Here is a 25,115-nt window from a genome sequence, read left to right on the forward strand (position 1 = left end):
ATCACCAAGGGTAAAAGAAAAATAAATTATTAAAACAGAAATCAGGCAAAAGAAGAAAAGAAAAGAAAAGCCCGCGCTCGCCACTGCTGCCTGGCGCGGGGCCAGGCGAGGCGCAGGGATATTGCTAGCGCCTCGCTGTGATGGGTGGTGCTGTCTCCGGTGCCCTAGAGTGGGTTTGACGATGGCGGGCTCCCATGCATAAACTACAAAGAAGCCCCCAGTCCTTGACTGGGGTACTCACAGTTCGAAGCAATGTCCCCAAACCAGTTAATTTAGTAAGCAAGCATTTTGTGGGTAGACATTAGGTGGGTAGACGTCCAACCATCTCCCCGTCTACAGGAGCTGTCGCCCCAAGTCCCTTGGTCTGAATCCCTCCGCTTTAGGGGGAATTCACCTCCGCACTCCCTTTGCAGCCTGGTCTATCCTTCCCACACCTCCCCTTCTGACCCTCTAGCTTTGATTGACACATGCCATTTTATGCTGGCATTTAAATTGTCCGCGCGCATCTCTGCCAGAGTCCCTTGTTTTGGTAACCCCTACATGACTACCGGCCCCAGGGCAACTTTCCCCTCTTCTTGGTGATTTCTTTCCACGATCAGCAGGAGGGAAAACACCTTAAAGGAAAAAAAGAATGTTAGCGTCACTGGAAACCCCGCTCCTTGGAGAGGCTACCGCAGCTGTTGCTATTATGTTTTCGTATTTGCTGATGCAAACAGGGGAACCTCTCTTATTCCCTGCCCATTACCTGCGGCTGGGGACTGGGAACTTTCCGCGGCAGAGTCCCCTACAAGCGCCTCGGGACCTGCGGGCTGTTCTTGCTCTCACACTCACACTCACTCCCGCAGCCAAGGCGAGCGTTCTGCCCCGCCCCTCCTGCCTGCCGCGTGACGTAACTACTTGACGGCCACTTTAGCCAACGAACAGTCGCTCGGTGGGTGGTGCTCCTCGGCAATTGGTTGGCAGAATGAGGGCGCTGCGCAAAAACAGAGAAGCGGAGCGCTCGGAGCTCAGAAACTGCCAGCCGAGATCACAAGCATTGGGGCTGAAGCAGGAGGCAGGATGGATTGAGAGGAGAAGAGGCAGGTTAGAGGGAGAGAGACTTGCAAAGGAAACAGCAGAAAAGAAATCTCTGGTTGTGTTCACGGCAAAGCGAGAGCCAGTGAAGTTGAGAACTGACACAAGACTATGAAAGCCAAGAGATGCAAAGAGAGACAGAGGGAAGAAAATGACAAGAGGAACGTCCATCCGGAGAAATGAAAAGAATGAAAGTTTTATGCTGCAGAACGGCTCCGTGTTTTTCCAGCAAAAAAATTTCTCGCTGTCTTTAACCCCGCTCGCGTTTGCCAGCCGTTGATATCAAGAGGCATGTTCAGTGGTGCCGGCAGCATCTCCTCTTCCTTCTTTTCCTCTTCATCTTCCTCCTTCTCCTCTTCTTCCTCCTCCACATTCTCCTCCCATCAGCAGGAAGACAAACCTAGGACAGTCTTGAAATATCGAAATTTCCTCTTTGGGATTTGCCAGCGCCGCGTTGCGCCAACACTGTCGGAATAAAGGAGGCTGACTATTGTATGATCGTTATTTTATTAATTGGTCAGTGGGAAGATTACGGCTGAGCATAGGGGACATCTGTCACCCTTTCTGCGCTAAGATTGAAAAATGAGGCTGGATTTGGAAACGCTCTAAAATGAAGCAAAAGGAATCAAAATTTTAATACAGCCACAGAAGCCCCCCCCCACGCAGCACACTTATTTATATTTTTTAGATTATTATTTTTTTTTGGTGGTGGTTGGGGGGCGGTGATCGGGGTGGCTGGCTGGCTACAGGGGAGCTGTTTCCTTTTCCTTTTGGAAATGATTGTGCTGTTATTCTTTGCCTTGCTCTGGATGGTGGACGGAGTCTTTTCCCAGCTTCATTATACTGTGCAGGAAGAGCAGGAACATGGCACTTTCGTGGGGAATATCGCCGAAGACCTGGGCTTGGACATTACAAAACTTTCAGCTCGCAGGTTTCAGACGGTGGCCAACTCACGGACCCCTTACTTGGACCTCAATCTGGAGACCGGGGTTCTGTACGTAAACGAAAAGATAGATCGCGAGCAGATCTGCAAGCAGAGCCCCTCTTGTGTCCTGCACCTGGAGGTCTTTCTGGAGAACCCGCTGGAGCTGTTCCGAGTGGAGATCGAAGTGCTGGACATCAATGACAACCCTCCCTCCTTCCCAGAGCCCGACCTGACAGTAGAGATCTCAGAGAGCGCCACGCCAGGCACCCGCTTTCCCTTGGAGAGCGCCTTCGACCCAGACGTGGGGACCAACTCCTTGCGAGACTACGAGATAACCCCAAATAGCTACTTCTCGCTAGACGTACAGACCCAGGGAGATGGCAACCGATTCGCCGAGCTGGTCCTGGAGAAGCCACTGGACCGAGAACAGCAAGCGGTGCACCGCTACGTGCTGACCGCGGTGGACGGGGGAGGAGGGGGAGGAGGAGGGGAAGGAGGGGGAGGCGGTGGGGGAGCCGGCCTGCCCCCCCAGCAGCAGCGTACTGGCACGGCCTTGCTCACTATCCGAGTGCTCGACTCCAACGACAATGTACCCGCTTTTGACCAACCCGTCTACACAGTTTCCCTACCAGAGAATTCTCCCCCTGGCACGCTAGTGATCCAGCTTAATGCCACCGACCCTGATGAAGGCCAGAATGGCGAGGTCGTGTACTCGTTCAGTAGTCACATTTCACCCAGGGCTCGGGAGCTCTTCGGACTGTCGCCGCGCACCGGCCGGCTGGAGGTGAGCGGCGAGCTGGACTATGAAGAGAGCCCAGTGTACCAGGTGTATGTCCAAGCCAAGGACTTGGGTCCCAATGCTGTGCCTGCGCACTGCAAGGTTCTAGTGAGAGTGCTGGATGCCAACGACAACGCACCAGAGATCAGCTTCAGCACAGTGAAAGAGGCGGTGAGCGAGGGTGCGGCCCCTGGCACGGTGGTGGCTCTGTTCAGCGTGACCGATCGGGACTCGGAGGAGAATGGGCAGGTGCAGTGTGAGCTTCTGGGAGACGTGCCGTTCCGCCTCAAGTCTTCCTTCAAGAATTACTACACTATCGTGACCGAAGCTCCCTTGGACCGAGAGGCTGGGGACTCCTACACCCTGACCGTGGTGGCCCGCGACCGGGGCGAGCCTGCACTCTCCACCAGTAAGTCGATCCAGGTTCAAGTGTCAGATGTGAATGACAATGCGCCGCGCTTCAGCCAGCCTGTCTACGACGTGTATGTGACAGAAAACAATGTGCCGGGTGCCTACATTTACGCGGTGAGCGCCACGGACCGCGACGAAGGGGCCAATGCAAAATTAACCTACTCTATCCTAGAGTGCCAGATCCAAGGAATGAGTGTCTTCACCTACGTGTCCATCAACTCAGACAACGGCTACTTGTACGCCCTGAGATCCTTCGACTATGAGCAGATCAAGGACTTCAGCTTTCAAGTAGAAGCCCGGGATGCCGGCAGTCCCCAGGCGCTGGCCGGCAATGCCACAGTCAACATCTTGATAGTGGATCAGAACGACAACGCCCCCGCCATCGTGGCGCCCCTTCCGGGGCGCAACGGGACTCCAGCCCGCGAGGTGCTGCCGCGCTCTGCGGAACCCGGCTACCTGCTCACTCGTGTGGCCGCAGTGGACGCGGACGATGGCGAGAACGCCAGGCTCACCTACAGCATAGTGCGGGGCAACGAAATGAACCTCTTTCGACTGGACTGGCGCACCGGAGAGCTCCGCACCGCGCGCCGGGTCCCAGCCAAGCGCGACCCCCAGCGGCCTTATGAGCTGGTGATCGAGGTGCGCGACCACGGGCAGCCACCCCTGTCCTCCACAGCCACCCTGGTGGTTCAGCTGGTGGATGGAGCGGTGGAGCCACAGGGCGGGGGCGGGGACCGAGGCGGAGGGTCCGGGGAGCACCTGCGCCCCAGCCGCTCTGGCGGCGGGGAAACTTCACTGGACCTCACACTCATCCTTATCATCGCCCTGGGCTCTGTGTCCTTCATATTCCTGCTGGCCATGATCGTGTTGGCTGTGCGCTGTCAGAAAGAGAAAAAACTCAACATCTACACGTGTCTCGCGAGCGATTGCTGCCTCTGCTGCTGCTGCTGCGGCAATGGGAGCTCCACCTGCTGCGGCCGCCAAGCCCGGGCGCGCAAGAAGAAACTCAGCAAGTCAGATATCATGTTGGTGCAGAGCGCCAACGTCCCTAGCAACCCGGCCCAGGTGCCGGTAGAGGAGTCCGGAGGCTTCGGTTCTCATCACCACAATCAGAACTATTGCTATCAGGTCTGCCTCACCCCGGAGTCCGCCAAGACCGACCTGATGTTCCTGAAGCCCTGCAGCCCTTCCCGGAGTACAGATGCTGAGCACAATCCCTGCGGAGCCATCGTCACCGGGTACAGCGACCAGCAACCAGACATCATTTCCAACGGAAGCATTTTGTCCAACGAGGTAAGGCTGAAGGGAAAGAAGCACCATCTCTCATCTCCTCCATCAGAAAGCCTCCTTTAGCCCGGCCCTGCATCTCTTCTGGTGCACTGTGTATTTTCAGGTGTTAGCGTGTTTGAGTGGCTGAGGGAAGGGGAGAATATGGGGGTCACCTTTTATCACCTCTTGGTGTGTAACCTAACTTCTGTGTTCTGACTGCACTCCACCCCTTTGATTTTATTTTCATTACCCCCTCCCAACACTCCCCCCCACCCCCTTTGCTTCTTTGCAACCTTGGAGCTTCCTCCTCCCTCTACTACATTTATGGTCCTGCCTTCTTTGAAACCTGGGGGATATATGAGAAAAAGCTTGGCGGGAGAGGGAAGTGGCGGGGGGAGGGGCCTATCACTGACAAAGGTCTTTTTCTCTTTGCATCTGTCCCAGGCGTTAATAAAGTTGCTTCCATTTTGGTTTGTTTATCGCTGTTTTCAGTCGCGTGTACCAGTAAGCAATAGATTGTTTAACTTTATATGGTTGCCTAAATTGGATTGCATGTTTAGTGATCAGTTCCTTCTCTGAAAAAAAAAAAGAAAAAAAAAAAAAAAAAAAAACACAACCATCAAGTCAATTCTGCTCTGGACAGCTTTAACACAAGCTCTTGAAGCCGAATGCCCACACAGTGTGAATTTGAATGAAGTTCCTTTGGCACAGAATCCTGTAAGAGTAAACTAACTGAAAGCTTGAACAACTGTCTTAAATATATCATTCAATAATAGTTACTTCCTTGCCACTTTTAGTTTAGTTTTTTGTTATTTTTTGTTTGTTTGTTTGTTTGGTTTTGGTTTTGTTTTGTAGGAATTGCCTACTGTTGGCTTCTTTCTTCAGCAAAGAATTTGGCTTGTCAATTTCAATTTCTTTTTAAAAGATAGAGACATAGTGGCAAAGTTGGAGAATGGGGAGTTGGGAGAGCTTTGTAAAGCAAAGTTTGGACTGGGAAGGTGTGTGAACCTTGGGGAGCTTGCAGAGGGCCTCTGGAGGGAAAATGGAGCAGTGTTATGACAGTCACTCTTGCCATCTCCTTATTTTAAGTCTAAGATATAACTCATTGACTTTCATGAATATTTGTATAGCTCACTTGTATGCTAAGTAACTTTGAAAAATAAACAACAAAATAATTCGAGAAAATATCCAAACTTTTTCTTATTGAGCGTGCTGTTTTTTCTTGTGTCCATCCGTATCCACTTAAACACTCTGTAGACTATTGAAAGACAAGATGCAGACTATGATTAGAGTAATTTTATGGTAGACACAACAGTTTATTAAACCTAGGTATAAGGGTTTTGTTTATTTTGGGTTTTTTTGCATTCTCCTTTTAAATAAGACACATTTTCTCTGGGCCAGCAAGTCTGTTTTGTTTTGCTTTGTTTTGAAAGAAAAAAACATATCACCTACATCAAAGAAATCTAGATTCAAATGTCTCTACACATTTCTCTTGTTCCTAGCCAGCAATCACCAGGCTGTGACCCTATGAAAACCTTAAAATTCCTTAAGCACAATATATACATGTGCTTAAATCCAACATTCTGAGTTCTTAGTCTCAGAAGCAGGATGGTCGTTGTTCCCTCTGAATTTTAGTGCTCTTTATTTATTTATTTTTTCCTAGAATAAACACCAGCGAGCAGAGCTCAGCTATCTAGTTGACAGACCTCGCCGAGTTAACAGGTATGAACTATTTTCAATCCTTAGTTTTGTGTGTGAAAAGTTTCCTACCAAGTATAAGGAGGAAGTAGATGTATGTTGTTTCATATGAAAAGACACAATGCATAAAGCATTCTAAACTGAGGCAGGCACAACTACTCTACATAATTTATTTACCTCTATATGGTTGGCTATACAATGCTGTTCATTTATGTATAAATTATAAAATACTTTTCCAGCTTCCATGACTTATTCACACACATGTTCATATATATCTTATTTTTAAAAAGACATAGGCATGTTTTTATCTCCAGTCATAGAATAATGTGTAAACTTCACGTTTCATGTTGCAATTGACTGTGAAAGCTCCGTTTTTAGGGAGTAATATTTAAGTGGTAAAAATGAGCTTCATGTGGAAATCCAAGAGTCTGCAGCACACGTTAGTGACCATGTGGTGGCAGAAGAATGTTTTCTGTGTTTGTTCACTTTTTTTTTTCTTTAATTCTAACATTCTCCTTTTTATGTTTCTAGTTCTGCATTCCAGGAAGCTGACATAGTAAGCTCTAAGGACAGTGGTCATGGAGACAGTGAACAGGGAGACAGTGATCATGACGTCACCAACCGTGGCCAGTCAGCTGGTAAGTGTTGATCTAAATACCCATTATATAGCTGTTTATTTAAATAGCTCTCCAATGGATGATGAGTTAGGTGATGGTCTGTCTTCCATTGGTCAGTGTGCTCCAAAGAAGGTTGTAAAAATTGTTACATCTCTTTGGAGTGTTGAGGTTAGGACTGGACCCTAGAATCTAAACTCCATGCATTCCAGAGAAAGGTATTTTGCATACAAAGTATCACTTGAGAAGGGGATGATGTTAAAAGTCACAAATGGGTTTTAGTTTACAATCCAGGTGTCTGTGGGCTTCAGAACATTAGTAATAGACATTTGATAATTAGTGTTGTCTAGGCATCTTTGATCTCCTCCTATTTTGAAAATAATCACAATCTGAGCTCAAGCATTGGTTTATGTGTGCTAACTAATGGCCAAAGGTGGCAGGTGTAGTACAGTGGAAGTACATATTTGAAATTTGAAGTACATTTTACTTCAAATTTCAAATATGTGTTTGTTCTTTGAGTGTGTGTAAGATCTAATACTAATTACTAATACTAAAAGAACCTATAAGAAATAAACTATGTACCTTAAGATGAAATAAAATTACTTGATTTTTTTTCTACTCCCATTTGGATTTCACCCATGAAAGATGTTTGCTGAATTCTTTCTTCTTAATGCTGTGTTTATTTGAAACATGAAGGAATGGGAAAGCCTGGGAAATTCTTGAAACATCTGAAAAATGTCACCAGTGGGTTACCTCTGGGTGACACTTATTTCTCTTGAGACTTGACCTTGATTTACTCCATAAAGTGATGGAGTTTTAATATTCAAGGTACTATTAGTCATTGAGAGTATTCATTCCTTGACATACTTGGTAGCCCTGGGAATGGTGCAGAGGCACTGTGTCAAAGGGCAGCGCACACCCAGTAGGGCCTGGCAGCAGGGATTGCTACAAGCCTCTCAGTTGGCTAATGTGTACTCTATCTGTGGCTGCTTAGTCTTGGGAAACCCAGGCAGGAGGAAAGGGAAAAAGAGGCTGCTCAAGGGTCTCTTTATATTGCTGCAAGTCATTAATATGCAGACCTAATGAGACTTGAGAACTGCCAAGAATCCCCGGAGGTCCCTGCCCCTTGCGGGCCTTCACGCTAAGTGAACAGAGCATCTATTTAGTGTCTGGGATCCTGACAACAATCCAGATCTTGCCAGCAGTTTATATGTGAGTACAAAGTCCCTTTCATGTTTGCCCTATATGTGGTATATGATTTATTGTTATCATTTTAAAACTGTACATTTAGAACTATCGGTTTCTATTTTCCACAAGTTTCTAATTTAACCCCAGCCTCTTACAACAAAAGGTTTGGCATAAGAAAACTGCTACATCTTTCCTTGCATATATTTTATTTCTTTCCCACCCACTCCCTTTTGTGGTTTTCTTTCTTTTTCTTTAAGTAGCACCCGAGTCCCAGTGAGCATTTTAGTTAGCCTAGTCACTTAGAAATACAAAATGAGCCTAATAATCTATGCAAAGGAAAAGGAATGAATAAAAGTTCTCAAGAAAGGCTAGATTTGTTACACAGACATTCATGGTAGACTGTCTTCATGAGAGCTATTTTATTTCACAGCACAGTGTTGCTATTTTGTTAATGATTCTTTCAAAGAATTTGGGATCTTAGAGACTTTTAAGGATCATTAAAATGCTAAAATGTGTTCTGCAGCACGTTTTAAATAGGCAAGACAATGTTTGGCTTTCATCATCTAAGTGCTGAACTTTTTGCCCCCATATCTAAGTTGTTAAATGTGTAAAAGTGATATAGAATTACCACTCCATTTATGCAGCTTAGTGGTAACAGGGTAGATACAATGCACTGGGCACAATAATTGCTGTTTTGCAGTTGTTAGAAAGCACTTACAGTGAGGAGTAATTGCACCTTGGTGTTGAATTGATCAGTGGTAATATGCTTAATTTTATAGTAAGAAGTATTCTGGGTCTTTTGAAAGTAAAAACCTGAAGGCATAAAATTAAAATGTCTTTTAGTAAGTGATGTTTTGCCACCCATATTAATGTCTTGTAGTATAAGCCTCACAGTGAGTAGGAGTATTTCAGAAGTCATGAGTTTTTTTTTTTTTAATGTGATTTATTTCTTTGTAAAGACAACTTATGGTGATCTTCCAAATTTGCAAAATTAGCTAATTAAACAAATCTCACTACGTATGTTAGGTGAAAATGTAAAATGAATGTAGTGAAAGTGGAAAGACTAAAGATCCCTAATTCTCCCCTGAGCCTGTTTCTCTTCCCAGTGCACAATGAGGCCTACTGTTTCACCTGTTCAATTTGTCTAACTTTTTTTTTTTTTTACTTCTTCAATCTTTTCTATGATCACCTTACCTTATACTTACTTATCTGCATATGAAATCCTTCCTTTACTGAGTTGTTTCCATTTTGTGTCCTTTACTGTTCATCTTCTTGCTTTTCTGCTATCTAACCCTGCAGCAGTCCCAAACCTTCACAGAAAGGCTGCTGACAAGAAGGCAGCTGCAGAGAGTCACATGAGCTTTCTCAGTTGGCCACTGCACCTGGCTCCGTGCACAAAATGATTGGGCTTGACCACTGCTCTGTGGCACTTTGCTTTCTATAGCCTTGTCAAGGTGCTTTCCGTTTTTTTCAGTGCACTATTGATGTATCGGTTAGATATGGCAGAGGTCCAGGAAGATGTGGTGAAAGCCATCACCAGAGGGGAAACTGATGAACCACAGCTAAAGGGCAAAAAAATAGATTTAAAATATGTCCACGCTTCCTTAGTAACTCAGGATATTAAAGCATTTAATTTTCTATCTCAGAATAAGGATCTTAGTTGTATGATTTTAAACATTATTAATACAATTGAGGTATATTTACACAAATCTACTTTGTTGTAAGAAACCGATCTTCATTAAATGTCTATGCTTTGAAAATACTATAAGTTATAAATTTATTTTCATACCTGTCTCTTTCCAAAGATATGCTAAAAGGAGAATCCTGGGTAATTTAGTCACTTTTAACAACTAAAAATTGCCAGCTTTGTCTTACATGTTTTGTTTTGTTTTGTTTGGGTTGGAAAATTAAGATATTTATTCATCATGCATGGCAAACTATTGAATATAAATTTAAAAATAAAATAACTAAAATGATCAGTATTTTAAAGATAATAGGTAAAGCATATCATGTATTATGTTAAACCATTGGACGATAACAACAGCTGCCAGAGAATTCTTAATTTTCATGAACTACAGATATCGTTTCTTAATTTCAGTAAGATTTCAGATGTTGGCAAATAAAGATTTGACTTATAAATAAAGGGAATTCACTTCAGTTGTTTACAAATATTTGTTCAAGTTTCTGACGAATCTATGAGATATATTCTTATAACGTAAGGAGACTTATAATTGGAAAATATATAGAAGTCAATATACTGAAAGAAAATGAACAAAGCTGTAGGCGTTTTGAGCCGTGATAAGATGAAATAGAATTTTGATGTGCATTTTTTTATTTACTAATGTTAGTTGTAATGATAAATATCTGGCCCTGGCCTATTCTTATAACTATAGTTAATATCTCTGAAATACTTTGAGATACTTAGAAAGATGGCTAGAAATTTTCTCAAAAAATGAAGTTTGTTTTCTTTAAATTTGTTTTGTCACACATACTGAAGGTTGATTAGAAACAGTATCGTTTTGAAAGGAGCACATATTAAATACAATTCTAATTCCCTTAAGCAGGACCATCTACTGCTACTGAGTAAAATATAAATATGTGTGTCTTAAAATGTATCTGAGTCTATCTTTTTAAAACAGGCAGTCCCTCATATCAGCTGTCATTGCAAAATAGCTTATTCCTGAGGACTGGAAAGAAATGATTGGAAATAACGATTGCAAGTGAAATTACACATTTTAAGACATTTAAGACATTTAGTGTTTGTCCTCAATAGTATCTGAATACTGAATAATAAACAAATGCTAAGTAGTATTATAAAAATGTGTCCTGTGTTGTTCTTGTCTGTACACATAAAATAGGTTTATTCGTAAATGCACTCATTCCACAGAGAAAATAGTAAGCTAAACTTACTAAATTTTGGGCCTTCAATCTGAGTCATGAGAATAGTAAGAACAATGTGAATGCTTCTGATTTACATCACAGGTCCTGGAATCGGCTATCTGTGATATGGTCACATTTTGACAAAACATTAAATGCATTTCTATGTATTTGGTAATTAAAGTTACAGGGTCAATGTGACTAATGATAAATGATAAGAGAACGTTGTTAGTCATCTAACAGCTCCCCTGTGTGCGGAACCTTAATGGGACACATTCATTTCAATCGCAAACTATTTATCTAAATGACAAATGAAAATGTCCATTTTCTATTAATTTCTCTGTTGCTTATTTGAAGTTTATTGATTATTATGTGGTTTTCATTTTCATTTCTATGTCTGATTTTTTTTTCCTCACGAGAAATAGATCCACTCATTTTACTGATAAAACTGGTGAAATACTCAGGCCTTATTCGAGAGACCTCACTTCCATTCCGGCTATGTATAAGGATATATAATATTGCCAAAAACATCCTACACCACTGGTTCATACATTCATTTAAAACATTGCTTAACAGTTTTCTCTCTTACTAAGTGAAAACTTGATCAATGTTCCTTAATTTATTGAAATCTTTCAATATTCCTTAATTTTTTGTCAAGAACATGAATGTTGTACTTTTTATACATTCTCAGTTCATACAAATTTTTATATATTCTGAGGAAATTTTAACCAGCCTGTAGTAATTAGCAGATGTAGAAAAAAATCACCTATTTGCAAGATAAAGATATATATACAATTCAATATACAATTATATATAAAAGTAATATCTACCAAATGCCTTCTTATATCATTGAGAAATATTACTGACATTAGTTTATTACTAAGGTAACAATAACTTGAATTACAATGAATACTTGCACAAGAATACATAAAATATGATAAATGATAAAAGAACATTGTTATTCATCTAACAGCTACCCCATGTGAGGACCTTTAATGGGATACGTGTTTTCTTTCATTCTCAAACTATTTATCTAAATGAAAAGTGAAAATGTCTATTTTCATATGTTTGAATGTATTTGCCCATTTAAAAATTATATGTACCAGTTATATTCAGAAAATGTTATTAATTGGAAAATGTTACATTAGTACCTATCTTTCCATGATCGAATATAACAATTGAAATTAACTTTTTGAACTTAAAGATCTATCAATTATTCAATTTATCTTGAACTTTTATTTTCTCTTATATGTTACAACTGACCACGGTTTCCCCTTCTCTTCACTTCTAGTCCTTCACGCCATCTCCCTTCTCCACAATTCTAGTTCTGTTGTGTTTTTTGTTTTTTGTTTTTAAAGACCTTCCAGGAATATCCACCCAACATGGCCTATCAAGATATATCCTACTAAGCACACAGCCTCATATTAAGGCTGAATGAGGCAACCCAATAGGAGGAAAAAGAGTCAGCTATACCCCAACTAGCGATGTCAGGAGTCCCAGAAGAACACCAACCTAATGACATTAACATCTTTGCAGAGGACCTAGCTCAGACCCATATAGGGTTTGTAAGCTTCAGTCTCTGAAAGCCCCTATGAGCCATACTTAGTTGATTCTGTACACCATGCACAGAAAGGATCCAATTTAGCTTGAAAATAATTATACATAATTATTTTTCTCTCAAGTGTGACTTTTGTGATACAAAAGAGCCTTCCTTTTCCTACCACTATATTATATTAAATATAAGCCTTGTTCCTGGGATGCAGCCTGTATACCATATGAACATGTAACACAGATATTTTTCTTTTTAACATGCATATCTTCTTGCAGAAATAGGATGTGTATAGAGTATAGGAAAACATCTCCTGGATTTTCATTGTGTTCCAAGTCAGACTTTTGTAATCTCAGTTTCAGCATTTAAACTCAAGAGATTACCCACCAGTAGTTCATTTTCAGGCTTGTGAATAACAATCACTAATAGGCTGATATAATCAAAGTGTATAAAATGAAAAGTCATTATTTAATGAGATTAATATATGGCAAATAACTTGATATTGTTTCCTCAAAAATATTTTTTAGTTAATGGCATTTAAGTCTAAAACAATTGTAGAAATTATACAAGTTTCATTATTTTGAAATATTATCTTGTCTAAATATTTCCAAGTACACTTGCATGTAAGTCAATGTGTAATACAGTACTTCAGTTGAAACACTAAAACTTACTTTGAGAGCTCAGAGAATTCTAGATACTTGTGAAATTAAGAATAAAAGGTACTCATTAAATAAATATTCTATGTTAATTTTTAAAATCCCAGCTTTTCATGCATTTCAAAGACTTTATGATATAAATTAATCACGCTTTAGATATTTGAAATTAATCAAAATTATACTTACCAGATGTCTCAGTAGGAAAAAGTCCTTGCAGCTAAATCACATGAACTGATGAGTTTCGTCCTTACTAATTACATCATGGAAGGAGAGAAACCTTCTATACAAGTAGTCCTCTGATCTGCCCATGTGCCTTGGCACATATACTCACATAAACATTCTCTCTCTCTCTCTCTCTCTCTCTCTCTCTCTCTCTTTCTCTCTCTCTCTCTCACACACACACACACACACACTAATTAGAAAATTGATATAATTTTAAAACACCAGAAAATTTTATCAGTATTTAAAGCATTCCATAAATGCACTAGTATGCTTCAAAGAGCATTGGAATGATCCTTTTGCTTAAAGTTCTTTTCTGTGTTGTGCTACACATCAAATGTGTATCAGGCTTGGCATGGTGGAACTGGATTGCTGCCTCAGTATTTGAGAAACTAAGGCAAAACAATTAAGAGCTTCAAACCATTCTAGACTGCTTAGGAAGTCAGCCTGGGCTGTATGACAAAGCCCTGATCAGAACAATTGAGACAAAATGGTATTAGATACTATTCCACGGCTCTCAAAACTTCTTGGACTAGTGAGATAACTGAGTCAGGCAAGTGCTTGATTTTGAAGCCTGAGGATTAGAGTTTAAGCTCCCAAGGACATACCATGTACTTGGCCATGGATGTTCTTGCATGCATCTGCAGTCCCAGAAATGGGAAGGTGGAGACAGGCAGAACCCTAGAGGTCATTCTCAGACAGAAGAGCTTAATTGGCAAGGTCCAAGTCAGAGACAGACTCTGCAAAACTCCCCCATGACCCCCCCAAAAAATCCCTTATAACCCCAAACAAAACACAGTGGATACCATCTGATCTGCAACCACATTCACATTTGTACACACACACAAACACACACACACACCACAGTTCTTGTATGTGATTCAAGATCTAGACTTTCTTGGCCACCATCAGGTAAAATTTAACAGTCTTCCCAGTCTAAAGAGGGTGGCCAAATTTGTGGCAGCATTTTCAATCTTGCTACATAAGTTGACTTATAATTGACTGGGACAACTATTTATGTAAAGAGGAACACTAAGGAATATGTCGATATTATTTGTAGCCAATTCCCACTGCATTTCGTTACCTTGGCTACACTAATTATAGTCATTTGTTTGGGGGTTGTGCAAGGTGGTAAATAATAAGCACTTTATAGGCATATGGATTGCCAGCGTTCCAGAGGCTGATACCTTTAGGAACCTACTTCTCAGGAAACTAAGATCCATACTTGCCCTACTTGTAGAATGTTCAGAGATCTTCTCATTGGTTGTTTGTCATTTTCGGCTGTATTTCCGTTAAAGTTCAAATCCAAAGTCTGTAGTCTACTGACTGTTGCCAGTGCTTGGCATATCTTCTCTATGGCAGTAGGAGCAATAACTAACACGCTGGTAAGGAACTGTAGATTAAGACGCCTTAGTAGCTGGAATTTCTATAGAAATAGCAGAAGAATTTTCAAATATTCTTTTTCTACTCACTGTTTCCTCAACTTTTAAGATGTTGACAGCCGGCATTTTTTTTTTTTTTTTACCCCTCCAGTTTTCTGATTTGAGAATCTTTGCCACAGAGTCTCATCTTTTAGATTTGCAGATCCCTTTTTGTTCTTTTAAATTCTGTTTTAAATCACATGGGGGGAATACTATTAAGAATTTTTGGTTTCCATCAGATTAAAAGAAAACATGTTTGGTCACATGTCTTCATCTATCACTACTGCATTACCTGACATTTCCCCGACCGTCGAATACATCTGGAGTTCCTTGTCTTTTCCCTTTTCCTTTCTACGATTTCTCTTCTTTCAGGTATGGATCTTTTCTCCAACTGCACCGAGGAATGTAAGGCACTGGGCCACTCTGACCGATGCTGGATGCCTTCTTTTGTCCCTTCGGATGGACGCCAGGCTGCAGATTACCGCAGCAACCTGCATGTCCCCGGCATGGACTCTGTTCCAGACACCGAGGTCTTTGAACCTCCAGAAGTCCAGCCTGGGGCAGAGCGCTCCTTCTCCACTTTCGGCAAAGAGAAGGCCCTGCATGGCACCCTGGAGAGGAAGGAGTTGGACGGATTGCTGTCTAATACACGAGCGCCTTACAAACCACCATATTTGAGTAAGTATCACACAGAAGCCTGCATATTTCCTCTTAAGAAGTGAAGTTTCCCATTCTATTTTCTGAAAACAGTTTGAGTAAGTAAAAGAATTTGATGAAGATTATTTTTAGGTTTATGCAGTAATCTAGGATGGAAAGCTGAACAGTTAGTAGGAAGATGGGCTCTGATGTTATTAGGGCTCTATTAACAATAAAATACATGCTTGGCTTTATACAGAAAATATTTTCAGATCTTCTTTATCTAGAGTGTAGCAGCCTTGCTCACTTGATTTCTGTGGATGGCTAACCAAAGGTAGAGGACCCGTGTCTTGAATTCATCAGTGGAGTCCTTTTGGGAATTCAAGGGATTGGGGGGATCAAGCTGAGGGATTTGTGCGTGCCAGGCAAGCTTTGTATTTCTGAGTTATGTCTCCTGGCTTAGGCTCATGTTTTCTAATGATATCGGCTGGTATCATCAGCTAATTGCGATTTTATCTGACTATGTTAAACACTTTAGACCAAGTTTAGAAAGCAGTGTAGACTTCATGTTGAGTTTTCACTACAGATATTAGTGGTTTGCTGGTGAGGACTCAAGTTCATAATCAGAGCTAGAGGTACTGTGTGGCAGAGGCAATGGTGATCTTGTAGCACTGAGACTACAAACAATATTAGTACAATATTAAAACTGCATTTTCTAAGTGGATTATCATATACAGTAATTACTACCCATAAAAATGCTTGGAGGTTATAAGATAAGTTTCCTTCAAGGATCTTAGTAATAAAATTATCCCATTTCATATCTGCTCCATGACATCATTTCCTTTTATGTAATGGATGAATACTATTTATAATTCAATCTTGGTTAAGCCATGCAAGTAATAATTAATAGATGTAAAACTCATGGCAACTCAATCAAAAATTGAAATCTGCCTGGTCTTGAAAAATCATTTATTTCATCTTCTAGTATCAAGAAAAATGTTCATTGCAACATAACCTAGAAACAATTAATGAGAAATACTGGAGATATGTAATTTCTATTGGGAGTGGTAAAGCAGGAAAGATTAAAAACTTGGAAAAAGCCCTCAAACTAAACACACACACACACACACACACACACACACACACACACACACACACACACATTTAACCCTTAAGACTATGTAGTGCAAAACCACATAATAAATCGATGAGGCCATGGCTCTTTATATCAGACAATAGGAATAGGCGGGGCTCTCATCAGATTCACAGTGGTGACCGTAGTGAATATTCTGTGTTTTATGAAAGATTGTATTCAGATTCTCAACTTACATAGGAACACCACTGACTCCATGGGAGATTCTTCTTTAGTGTTTCAGAGCCTGTTAATTATGCTTGTCGTGAATCACTGACATTTTAATAGCCTCCATTTTATTTATACTATACAAAGCATAAATGCATAAATTATTGAGAGTCTAAGATCCAAATGTAAACACATTCACACATTCTAGCTAATTCAAAGTGAGCAAAAATCAGCGTTTATAAAGGAGGACCATGGTGCATTTTTCTCAAATTGGATAGTAGATTTGAAACTTTTTTTGCTCTTAAAAAAAGTTCCTAAAACAACATGAGTATTCCCTCATTGTTTTTAGCAAATCTAAGAATATATATTATAGAAAACCTTTATTAGAAATTTCAATAGGAAAAATATCAAAGAATATATGATTCTAAGTAATCATAGTTTATACTTTTAAATAAATGGTAATAATTTCTCTAAGGAAATTTTGTCAGGTAAATACACTCAACTGATAACAGAAAAGCAAATTTCCTTTTATAATAGTAAGGAGTATAATACTTGGCAAATTAATGTATATATAAAATTGTTACATGTAAGAAAGTATTAACCGACTAGTTTTTATTTTAAAAATGATCATAGGAATCATATTTATTCATAAATAACAGTACCGTTCTGATTTTAGTGTAATTTATCTATTTCATAAGAATGTATTATTCTCATTTAGAAGCCTTAATTCAGGGACCATTGATTTTATTAGTATGTGTGTTAACATAATCAAATAAGAAATCTATTATTATATCAGATAAATTTAAATTCATTGGCATATTTAGTCTCTAACCATAGTCTATATTTTTCACTATCCATTTTAGCGATTGATACTATTCTAAATCCTCAGTGTTTGTATTGAAATGTGGCCCAAGTAGAGAATAAACACAGAGAAGTTAATTGTATTTACAATATACTTAATTCACCTTGGACTTTGTCTAAATTTCTTCTTTTAAAAATTAATAATATTTTAGCGATTTATGATATGTTAGACTCAGAAAATTATCCTTAAATTTATATCTTGATTCTAACTTAATAGATTGGTCAATTGTGTCCTTAGCTGAATAGGACATGCTTTGTATCCAAGCTGTTCCTGACAATCCCCTGTCACATGGTGAGAGAATTTACCACTGTGTCATGTATCATCAGCAATGGAAATATTCTCATTTTCTAAATGAAAATCCACATCGCTCATGTGATTAAAAAAGCTAAAAATTGACACGAATTACTTGCTTTTAATCAGAATGTTTAGGAAATTATTGAGGTTGCTGTTTTACTTTTGTTAACTATGCATTTAGTTTTATGATGAGTGTAATGCACATTTGATGTTTAGGGAAGTAACTATATATTTAGTAATTTTTGAAAGTTTTCAAAAATGTCTAGTGAGATAACTGTAATCTATATAATAATGATGAGAAAGGGCAAGATGGATAAAGGTACACATTAGGTCCTTGTAACTTCTGAGTATTACATATCAGGTGTTTTTTATTTTTAAAACTCTATACTAACATTTGAAGAAAAAGAAAGTAGAAGGTGCTTGCATACATTCGAATTGGTTTCCACTTTGAAGTGGCCATCTTAAAAAGCCAAACCTTCTTTCTTAAAACATAGAAATATATCCACACATTTCTGCATGATCTGCATACTCAAATGAAACTTAAAACAACTGGCCACATCTACCAACATTTCCTTAGTCACAAACACAGCTGCATAGTCTGTTTTCCTATTTCTATTACAGAACTATACATTTCAAACATGTATCAAAACTATATTGCGGAAAAAGTTATCTTACCCCGATTTTCCTGAATCTTTTCCCTTTAGCTTAGCTTCACTGGCATTTTACTAGAGTAATAAAAATTCTAAAACACAAGTTTAACTTTTAACTAAAATTAATAATTGATTTCACCAATTGAGAAATCCAATTTAAAATTAGATAAGGCATTCTATGGAGATTAGGCATGACATTGAACTTTTATCATAAGGATTCTGAGGATAGTTTTTTTTAATTATAGACGCTTTATTTAAAGCAATTACATCCTTCAAATGAAACAATGTATTATTTGAAACATTCTAGCCAGTATAAGAAAAGGAGAAACAGAAATACATTACCACAGAGAAGAAGACATAGATGAGTGTGTAAATTGCTTGCTTTGCAAGCAGGCCAGCCCGAGTATAGACTGTCAAAACCCAAATATAATGCAGGCATGAAAGGAACACTGACAATGGTGAGGCTGAGAAGACTATGCCCTTGCACTTGCTGACTAGCCAATCTAGATGAACTGGTGAGTTCCAGGTTCCTATCTCGGAAAGACTAAATAATAAAATAAAATAAAATAAGGAATAAATGTAAAAAAAAATAAGGTATGTCAGTGATGGAGGAAGACACAATGTCACCATGTTCTGGTTTGCATGTGAGCCTACAAATACACTCCACAAGTATGTCCACGTGTATGCATGCGCGCGCGCGTGCACACACACACACACACACACACACACACACATGCACTTAAAAATTAGCTTGAGGAATTCAGTTGTTACAATATGTGTTACTTATGTAAGTGACAAAATCCTGAATAATTAAAACAATTCTAAGATTTAGTTGGATCCACTCCTGCATATATTTTAGTGTTACATTTTTCTCTTAAGATTTTTTTTTTTGTCAGTGAATCGGTGTGATACAATTTAGACAGTAGGGGCAAGGCAGTAATAAATGCATAAGAATAAACAAAGAAAATTTCCAATGATTTTTAAAAATATGTGTTCATTTATGTCCTCTTTCACTCAAGCTTCCTTCCATAAATTGTGATAAAGATTTTTGACATGCTCAACATATTGAATGAAGTAATTCAACTTCACAGAGGCAGTGGTCTCAAAAACTTCTTAAACTCATGGAGTTTTTTAGACTTAACAGTTTAGATCAGTGGTTCTCAACCTTCAAACTGCTGGCACCCTCCAATACAGTTCCTCATGTTGTGGCTACTCCTGACCATAAAATTATTTTTGTTGCTACTTCATAAATGTAATTTATTTTGCAAATCATAATGTAAGTATATGTGTTTTCTGGTGGTTTTTGGTAACCCCTGTGAAAAGGTCCTTTGACCCAACGCGGTTTCAACTCACAGTTGTGAACAATTTGTTTAGAGGGAATGACTAATGCAAACTTACTCTAGTCCATTTGGCTTCGACTTTAGAAGCATTTAGACTAATCCTTGCACAGCAAAAAAATCATCTTTCTTCCTTTCTTTCTTTCTTTCTTTCTTTCTTTCTTTCTTTCTTTCTTTCTTTCTTTCTTTCTTTCTTTCTTTTATTAGCTTGTGAGTTCTTTTAAAATTCTGGAGTTCACTTATACCACAAGAAAAAGATATGAAAAATTAAAACACTGCATCAAGATTATTGTTAACAGTGTACCTACATATCTTCTTAGTAAATCCAGTTTTGTTAAAAAAGATCTTTTTGGCATCTCTTTCTGAGCACTTCAAGCCTAGAGCTGATGGGAAGCAAGGAACATGCTTTGTTTAGTAACATCTTTCCCAATGTCTTCATTATCTCAGTGTGCCTTCTGTGAGTTTTTGTAATTTGCTGAACTCAATAGTGTGTTGAGAGCATATACAGAATGTAAAATAAAATGGCTTTTCTTACTGATCCTCATTAGTAGCATCTTTCTATCCCTCGGGTTGTGCTATCTTTGGGATAGCTCTGCTCCTTTAATGCCGTAAGTATAGCAGTGCATCCAGTGTTAAATCTACACATTAACTAATTTTTTTTATTAAAGCCTTTTAAAAAGGCATTTCTGTCATGTAGTTGCAACCATAAGTAAATGAGTGAAAACCTTCTAAGTATTTTGTTTCCTTTCCTGAAGACTGCCCTTTTGTATGTTCTCCTTTTCTCCAAGTTCTCTTACTTATTAACCAAGTATTTCTGAAAGGATTGTTGCTAATCTCCTGTTTTGTTTTGTTTTTCTCACACCCAGATCTAATTTACTTAAAATTTCAATTTATCCCTTTTTGACAAATCCGTGGTCATCTGCTCACTCTAGTGGTGCTATTGTTTTACTGAATTCCTTGACTCAAGGATTATGAAAAAAAAATCTCCTGTAAACAAAGAGCTTACTCACTTTAACAGGAAGCAAATTGCAGCACATACCCAGATGCAAATCTGGTCCATCTCTCCGTGTCTACTGCTAGAAATTGAAGTTCACTGAATCCCTGTTATATTCTGCATCTGTGGAAAACATTAATCTATTCCCAGTTTCCATCATTAATTCACTTAACTGAAGACAGTAGCTGCCTAGAGCTTGCTTCTGGTATATCCTAACTAATAGGATTTAAAGTTATGAAAGCTCTTCTGAGAGGCAGCTGTGAAGCACAGTGTACGGATGCTTAATATGCTCACATCCATCACTGCCGGTGCCGTCTTACTTAGACATCATGTTTTCCAGAGACAACCTTATGTCTTTGTACATCTTTACATTTAGATGATGTCAAAAATAGTGTCTGTCCAAGAAAACTCTGGACTCTTTGCTAAAGAACTTTTATATCTACTTTAGTCAATGTACTTGCCTTCTTTATAACTATGCAATAGTTAAAATATAACTTAAATATGTCTTTAAATTCAACAGACCTTATTTTCATAATCTTGTGAATGGTTTACCAACACCATCAATTCTGAGAACAAACTTATATAATTATTATTAAAGATAATTTGTAGCTTCCCAGCAACTACAAATGTTGCTGAAATCTGCTTCTGTCCTATAATTTTTCCCCTGATACAATTATTGTTTTGACACATACATACACACCATGAAGCAATGATATTATGTATTAAACCAACCACTTATGAACTGTAAAGAATTGATACCTCTTAAGTATGTGGATTTCATATACACTAATATTATTCATTCACACATCTGGGCATAAACAGAATTTCTGCTCTTTTAAAGCAGAAATTTACCTTTATAGCTTAAAATTTTAACTTAGTTTAATCCCTTATCTAGATGGTATATGTAGGGATTTTTAGAGGGAAGTAGAATTTGAACTAATTTTAGACATTGAAATACACTAAATCATGGCATTTAAATTGTAATTTATCTTTCAATGTTTTCAGAGTTTAAATTTCTTTTGATTTGTTCTTATATAACACATTACATCTGAAGGATGTGGAAAAGTGATCCTAAACTATTAGGATTTTAATTACTCTCATTTCTTACTTTGTAGGATTTCTTCCAGTGTCTTGTTTATGAGTATGTTATATGTTATTCTCAATCATTCATTTTTCTATGAAGTTAATAAGTACACAGGTTCTTCCAGATTTAATCTATTTCTTTATTTAACTTCTGTATTTTTTCAGGAATATTTATTCAGGACATTTATAATTATGGTTTTGAGCATATGTACACGGTAGTTAAACTGTTGTCATTTAAGAATATAAGGAGGAGGGAACAGACAAAGTTAGCTATTCTTTTACATAATATTTCATTTGCTGTGAGACTTTGTGTAACCAAGGGAAATGTATTTCCTGCACACTTTCACTTTTAGCATATTAACATTTTTCTATAACTCATTTTATATTACAGATCATTTCCACCCTCTTTCTTGTTTTGCACATTGGAAGTAAACCCATTTAAGCATTTGTCCATCTTAAGAGTCTAACAAAAGAAGATTATCAATTAAACCATAAGTAGAATTGTTAAATGAAAAGGAACGCCTACATATGGAATTATTTTCCCTGCTGCATCACACTGAGGATTTCTGAACCAACATATGAATACTTTAAGTTATAAATATCTTGTAGATAATCCTGGAATATGCAAATTGATTTGCCTATAAATATAATTAAACAATATTCAATACTCAGTGTCCTAGACTCTTTTTGGCTGAGTGTGTCTTTTAAACTCCTTTATTTAATTTATTTATTTATTTATTTATTTATTTATTTATTTTTTGTAGAGCTAAAGTCATTTAGATAATGTAGCTTGAAAATTGATGTAAGACTGTTATACTGATTGTTTAAGGTTAAATAATCTTATAAAACTGGGCCTGACATGTAATCTACTACTCAATATTCTGAGGCAAGATCTGGGCCAAGCTAGTCGGTAAAGGGTGTTCAAACCCAGCCTCGATGACTGCCTCAAAACAGAAATTAAAAGAAGTTGTGGCATAGAGCTCAGTGGTAGAATAGTTGCTTAAAATTTGCAAAACTTCATAATAGGAGCAGTTTTTAGCATAATAAAATTAGTCGTATAGATAAATAAGTAGATGTATAAATACAAGTGAATAGAGTCTAAAGTCAGCTTGATAAGAGTTACGTTGGTGCTACATAGAGAATAAAAAGCCACTGAAGCCTGAGGCTCCCTAAGACGACCCATTCCCTGCAAAAAACAATCTAGGTCACTTCAGGTGGCAAGAACATACAAGTTTGAAAGCACTGAGTCTCAGAATGTTATGATTTATAAAAGATATAGATAGAACAAAAAATGCATTACAAATGGAGGTTTAAGCTCTGATCCTACAGTCGATCCATCACATTACATTCAATACATACATCATGCATTACATAGCAATGCACTTACACATATGATTTATTTCAGAGACACAGTTTTAAACTATGTGAAGGGATTATGCTGACTGTAATCTTGAGAGTTTCTGTGTCAAATGCAGCATTTTGATCATTCAAATGGACATTCAAAATGATCAATTATAGCTTTAAGTCATTGACTTCAACAACTAATCATAAACAGACATCTATGTTCTCTTTTCAAGACTTAATTTTGTGACACATCCACTCACATAGAAGCATCGTCCACCTACACTACACACTCACACAGAAGTCTTGTATTTTGTGAAATTTCATTTTTTATTACTTTTACAAGCTATCAAGGGTAGAACTGGCTGCTGTCATATTTGACAGAGGAATACATTTGACCAGATCCTCTCTCATTTGCAGCCACTAACAGGACACGTTGCTTGACAAGAAACTGATAGGCGATGCTGATCGTTTTAGTCTGTTCATTTGCTATTTAAGTTCAGTCTTATTTGTTTTTTAAGCAACAGTTCAGAATGCCCAAGAATATCAGCAAACTAACTATGACAATGTAGGCAAACTGCATTTCAATTTTCAGTCTCGTGTTTTGCAACAAGGCAGTTAGTTAGTTTAGTTAGTACAGCCTTTCTTTTTGATGTTGATATTTGCCCAAGTCGTACATTAGGTTGTCAGAAGTCTTGTGTTGAGTTCTTAAATGTTACATGTTTTATACACTGGAAAACTAAAGTTAACTTCAGCTTATCAGTACCTATTTTAAGTTTCATGTATATGTTAGTGGCTATATTTGGGATGAAAGTTAGTTACTACTTTATTCTACAGAACCATATGTTTGAGACAAGGTATTACTTTGTAGCTTAGGTTAGTGCCTAATTCATGTTCTTCCCACTTCAGTAACCTCATACTGAAATGACAGGCCTGTTTCACCAGATAGAATCTACAAAGTTGTGTTTGTTTTTACAGATGGCCATGGAGTATATTTCAAGTTGGCCTCTAACTCACAACCCACCCCCCAAGAGAACCCTTCCTTCTGAAAAAGGAAAAAAACCTCTTTTTTATAAATATTTTGTCATGGTACTTATATACATTTTATAGTTCACTGTGGGCAAAATCATCTATGTATAGAAGTAATGTATAACAGGTGAAATCAATTACAGATGTGTTTGCACCCTGATTCTTTTCTGATCTCTAAGCAAAGATGCAACTGTGTTGCTTTTTGACGTACCATTCATCATAAGACCAGGAGTCCATTATGACATTAATAAACTAAATAGATATAACAAAGACATCTTGATGGTATAGACTATCGAATTTTTAACCTAAAAGTGTTTCACAGGAAGGGTTGTGGCAGACAGTCTACAAATGTGAGACTTAAACGTAATCATCTTTCAGCTGCTGTATATCTTAAGTCTAGAAAATTTGTGTGGAAAATTGTAAGGTGATCTGGAATGAATGCAGGACTCTAACGGTGTAACTTTGAGATTTATTACATATAAATTTATATTATAAATTATACATGAAATGATTACGTTCAAGGTAAACATAAGTATTTGTCTATTTGTTATTGATTTAACTCAGTCTTTCTAGTAAAAACAGTGGTCAGAAATTATTATGTAACAGCCATTGTCTTCAATTAAGCTATATTTTTAGTCATATCAAAGTATAAAGAAATTATCTACTAAATATTCTGCTTTCCCTCAAGTCTTGGCTGAATTTATTTTATTCAAAAATCCAATATAACTTTTTCTTCACTCAAACATTTAAAAGTAAATTCAGAGACTTTGTTGTGTATATTTAATCACAAGAATGTAAAAAGATAATTTTCTTTTAAGACAAACACAAGACTAATAAATACATGTTGACCAAAAATTAGATACTGCCTAATTCCATAATAACACATTTAGAAATGTTTTGTGAACACTAT

The 25,115-nt window shown here is 38.2% G+C and overlaps 1 protein-coding gene across 3 annotated transcripts in view; it reads left to right on the forward strand.

The window, feature by feature from the left end:
• The first annotated feature begins 1,001 nt into the window (after window positions 1-1,001).
• Window positions 1,002-25,115, forward strand: part of Pcdh10 (protocadherin 10) — a 57,178-nt gene continuing 33,064 nt past the window's right edge. For 2 of the 3 annotated variants that reach the window (XM_021158028.1, XM_021158030.1), the window contains exons 1-4: window positions 1,002-4,481; window positions 6,121-6,179; window positions 6,687-6,793; window positions 15,052-15,357. In XM_021158028.1, the coding sequence (XP_021013687.1) occupies window positions 1,851-4,481; window positions 6,121-6,179; window positions 6,687-6,793; window positions 15,052-15,357 (3,103 nt within the window). In that variant the 5' untranslated portion in view covers window positions 1,002-1,850. Of the gene's footprint in view, window positions 4,482-6,120; window positions 6,180-6,686; window positions 6,794-15,051; window positions 15,358-22,226; window positions 22,506-25,115 lie in introns of those variants that run through there. The other variant, XM_021158029.1, reaches the window with a different exon arrangement.

The sequence above is a fragment of the Mus caroli genome, chromosome 3, assembly GCF_900094665.2.
Source record: "Mus caroli chromosome 3, CAROLI_EIJ_v1.1, whole genome shotgun sequence".
Lineage (NCBI taxonomy): Eukaryota > Metazoa > Chordata > Mammalia > Rodentia > Muridae > Mus > Mus caroli.